Source organism: Annulohypoxylon maeteangense (assembly GCF_022496945.1).
Source record: "Annulohypoxylon maeteangense strain CBS 123835 unplaced genomic scaffold GGS22scaffold_4, whole genome shotgun sequence".
In the NCBI taxonomy this organism is placed as follows: domain Eukaryota; kingdom Fungi; phylum Ascomycota; class Sordariomycetes; order Xylariales; family Hypoxylaceae; genus Annulohypoxylon; species Annulohypoxylon maeteangense.
In genome coordinates this window covers 2,144,321-2,148,930 of record NW_025953251.1, presented here as the reverse complement: position 1 = coordinate 2,148,930, position 4,610 = coordinate 2,144,321, and the positions used below count along the sequence as shown (strand labels likewise).

General features: G+C 47.0%; 2 protein-coding genes across 2 annotated transcripts; both read left to right on the top strand.

Moving 5' to 3' along the window:
• GGS22DRAFT_186519 (uncharacterized protein) lies at positions 1–1,244 on the top strand (the record flags this gene model as incomplete). The annotated part of the gene is made up of 3 exons (XM_047964466.1): positions 1–168; positions 239–735; positions 797–1,244. 3 exons carry the CDS (start codon positions 1–3, stop codon positions 1,242–1,244), a joined length of 1,113 nt encoding a protein of 370 aa, XP_047821521.1.
• An 867-nt stretch (positions 1,245–2,111) lies between these two features.
• Positions 2,112–3,740, top strand: GGS22DRAFT_178666 (glycoside hydrolase family 30 protein; the record flags this gene model as incomplete). The annotated part of the gene is made up of 4 exons (XM_047963591.1): positions 2,112–2,707; positions 2,762–2,880; positions 2,995–3,262; positions 3,323–3,740. The coding sequence occupies 4 exons, from the start codon at positions 2,112–2,114 to the stop codon at positions 3,738–3,740; spliced, it is 1,401 nt and encodes a 466-aa protein (XP_047821520.1).
• Between the last annotated feature and the right edge of the window lie 870 nt (positions 3,741–4,610).

Below are 4,610 nucleotides of genomic sequence, written 5' to 3'. Positions count from 1 at the left end.
ATGGCGTACGTGTTCCCAATTGAGCGTCCTAGCCAGAAGATTCTCATCGGAAGCGCAGTGGTTTTCTCATTGATACCGGTGATTGCCGTTATTCTGCGCATGGTTGCGCGGTCGAGAATCAAGAATCACACTCTTGATCTGAGCGATTGGCTTATCATCTTAGCATGTGTAAGTTTCCTATTCGCTCGAGTATACCTGCGTCTCTATAGGAAGTCTCTAATGAAATGCAATCCTTCAGATCGTCGCAGTGGCATATCAAGCACTTGCAGTCACCTGCGCTGTGGTTGGGGGGATGGGATACCACACGACTGAGGTCTTGGCGATGGGAGGAGAGGATGCGGTAACCCTTCTTCTGAAGCTTGTAACCGCCATCATCATCTTCTGGGCCGTCAGTCTTGGGTTGACGAAACTCTCTATCCTTGCGCTATACACCAAGATTTTCTGCGTCCGGAGTTTCGTCCTTGCCGCTCAAGCCTGTGCTGTATTCGTCATGCTCTGTGCCATGGTCTTGTTGATTGGTGCCTTCACCATCTGTACGCCGGTTTCGTACAACTGGGACAGATTCTCGACTCCGGGAAGCTGTGGCAACATCAGGATGTTATGGTCCGTAACCGGAGGGCTCAATATCTTCAGTGACTTAGTCATTATATTCCTCCCCATGCCACATATTTGGAGCCTATCGCTACAGCTGTACAAAAAGATTGGATTAATAGTGACCTTTGGGATCGGGCTTGCGTAAGTGGCCGACTCCTGATTTCCGTCTTCTGACTGCGCCAGCTAACGTATGGAGATACAGAGTCTGCATTGTGAGTGCCGTCCGACTCGCCGAGATTACCAAAATCAACATGGACGACTTCCCATTTTCCGGCGGTATCGCACTCGCGTTTAGTGCACTGGAACCCTGTCTGCTGGTAACTGCAGCATGTATCCCGCTTCTCCGCCCATTGGTATCTCGAAAAAACTCATCAGCCGCGCCCAGTAGCTTCGCCGACGGCACTATTACTATTGGTGGTACCGGAGCTCACCCGGCTCCTCGAAAGGGTGGCTTCTCAGAACTCCAAGACGACGACAACTCAACGAGACAACTACACATGGAACAATCGAAATTTGGTGGAGGGTCAAGTGCTGAGGCAGATGGTAGTTCCTTCGGTTCCTCCCACGGCACAGATAACCACTATACCAACTTAGAGTTGAAAGCTATCACGGTTAAGAGGGAGTGGAAGGTTATTGAAGAATCCGTTTAAATAGTTCGGAGTATTGTTTTACTAGCCTGAATTATATCCTGAGTTTACAAAGGAATACTATATTAAAAATTGTACCTTGTATTTTTTTTTTAAAAAAAAAAACCTTATCGAGACTAGCTTATTTAGGTAATTCTAATAGCCTCGGTCGAGAATTATGTATTCAAAGTGAAGGCTATTTTGGCCGTTGATTGGGTATGGTTAACTTTTTTAATTAATAAAATTCAATTATCCCTTGCTTTTTAACCTATTTCAAGGTAGTTCAGCTCTCGGAGCTTTTCAATTGGCTCAAAAAGCGCTTCGGTCACTTAAAAGGTCGCTAAATTCATCTACCGCCCTTCTAGCTTCAACTTTCAAAGCTATTCGTTGGATGCCTCCACTAGCCTAGCGGGTCCCGCTCAGGACTGATTAAGTAATCTCTCTAAGTGCTTTGCCAGGTCTTGTACATCCCTAGGTTCGAACCCTCGACTTTGTAATTGCTTCAAATTTTTCAGTCGTTTTTCTCTTCCTCTAGACGCATTACTCCGCGACTGGCAGCTTCAATAAAAATAAAGATTTTCTAATTATATATAAACAAAAAAAAGAATCTCTTCTCATATAATTACCCCCGTCAAACCCGGATAATGACCCCCCCTAAAACTCGGGCAAGCTTAAGAACCTCTCCCCATACAATTACCCTCGTTTAACTCGGATATTATCTAGAAACGCTTCGGCTGCTCGGTTATACCAATGGCTAAATTCATGGATATGTTATTTAGTAAACATCTCACCGTGTCCCAGCACGAGGGACGCGGGCATCGAACCTGTTGTTATACAGACTTTCTCAGGACTTAAGGTGTTGATCATCAGATAATTCGGATAATCTAAAAGATGGTCGCTCTCGTTACCTTAGGAGCGCTCTTCGCCAGTGTAGGGCAGACCTACGCGCAAACAGGGGTAACGGTGAAGGTTGCCTCTCTACTGCAACAGATAGACGGCTTTGGCGTTTCTCAAGCATTTGGCCGCGCCGCTGAATTTAGGGACTTGCTCTCAGGGGATCCTCAGCAGCAGGGCCTTGACTACTTATTCAACACCACCATAGGCGCCGGATTTACGATCATTCGCAACCGTATTGGTTCGGGTACAACTGATGATGACAGTATCCTTCCAAAGAGTCCGGGCGGCCCTAGCGCGGCTGCAAATTATAGCTTCAATGACGATGACCGTGGCCAGGTCTGGTTTAGCCAGCAGGCAATGAAGTACGGCGTGAAGACTATCTATGCAGACGCATGGAGTGCGCCTGGGTTCATGAAAACGAACAATAATGAGAACAACGGCGGTTATCTATGTGGAACTCCTGGTCACACCTGTTCTTCAGGGGACTGGCGTCAGGCCTACGCCGACTTCCTGGTTCAGTACGTAAAGTACTACAATGCTCGCGGCATCCCTGTTACTCAACTCGGTTTCTTGAATGAGCCCGACTACGTGTAGGCATTTATGTCAACCTCATATTGATATCAAGCCTAACCTAGTATCTACAGTACAAGTTATTCATCGATGCAGTCTGGTGCTAACGAAGCCTCGTCGTTCATCCCTATCCTATACGAGACCCTTGAAAAGAACGGTCTTAACAATGTGTCCCTGGCTTGTTGTGATGCAAGTGAGTGAACATGCATCATGTCTTTTTTTCAAGCTTTTCCTTATCCTTGCCAAAATCTCTAGCTACGGCTCGGCGTGCTTGGTGGATCAAACATGCTAACGCTCTGCTTCGAAGTGGGCTGGAATTCGCAGAAAAGTATCACCCAAGGGCTCGTCTCGGCGGGTATGGAGAAATACTTAAAATACATAACCAGCCATATGTATTCGAGTGACCCGAACTCGGTCATATCTACAAACCTTAAGACCTGGCAGACTGAAGCAGCTGATCTGCAGTCACGGTGGTGCGCGACTTGGTACAGCGGCGGGGGCCAATGCGAGGGTTTCACATGGGCCAGCAAAATTCACAACGGCCTCGCAAACGCTAACCTGAGTGCATACATATAGTAAGTCGTTCTCCTACGAGATGGTCGGATTGACCAGAGCTGACCTTGAATTAAATCTAGCTGGCAAGGTGTAGAAGTGAACCAATTTCAAGCTTCTTCATATCTTGTCGCGAGCGATGGTAAGACGCTCACTCCTTCCGGACGTCTTTGGGCCTTTGCAATGTGGTCACGGTTTGTACGCCCCGGGGCCTACCGTGTGAGCACGTCGGGTACTGTATCTAGTACCGGGATCACTGCGTTCAAGAATACGGATGGTTCCGTTGTTGTCGTTTTCCTAAATTCCGGGGGGTCACAGCAGACTGTCAAGGTTTCATTTAGCGACTTTACACCCGCAGCTGCCGAGGCTTTCGTGACAGATAACACTCGGTCTGTGGCTTCTATAGAGGCAACTGTCTCTGGTGGCACGGTCACAGCTTCTGTCCCGTCACGCGGAATGCTCACCATCAAGCTAGCTGCTGCTGCTGCTGCTGTAGTCTAGCCGCTAAGGGGTTCGGAACTAGCACCCTTTTCATATGTGACTGCAGTGACCACAGGGAGGACCTAACATTTTGTACGAAGAGTATTGAAATGAATCGTACGGAAGCTTATTTACAAAAACTGTATATGTCTCTCGCGTCCTTAGCAATCTAGGTAAGGTACAAAAAAGGGAATCAGAGGAGTGTAAGCTATGTGAGGTACTCGGTATCAAATATTCAGGGAGATATCTTGTTCAACCACGACTCCGACGATTAGAAAACTTGAGAAAACCTACCGGGTCTTACTTGTCCCGATTTAAGACATATACCCCAGGCTACCTACAAAAGATGAAGAAAATTCCCTCAGGCCACCTGTATCTTGTTTAGGCATCGTACATTAGCCCAACGCCACCAGCGGTCAGCAACGCCCGGATATGCGGCTTCGGTGAAGACTTAGCTTCCTAGCACATCTTCGTAAATTGGAAGCTTAGTAGATTTACCCGAAAGATACCGAACGAGGATTGGACCTTTGATGGGATAATATTAATATTCGCCCAGCTAGAGCGAGATACCCGGCATGAAACACATGATCCATTGCTCGCCTGCATTAGCATGCCTTTAAAACCAGGCAAACCAGGGCGACGTTATCCAAGCCACCGTGCAACCTGTATATACCAAAAGCAATCAGAGCCATAGCTCGCTAGGGCGACAGTGTTTTGCCTCATTCTATGCTCATTGGACGATGCTTCCACCTCTCTAAGTGAAATAAATAGCCATCATGGTTTTGGTTTTTTTTTTTTTTTTAAAAAAAAGGGGGGGGGGGGGGGGGGGGGGGTATTATAAAATATTGTTAGCATTTATTGACAAAATTTAGATAAATGGGGGCAATAATT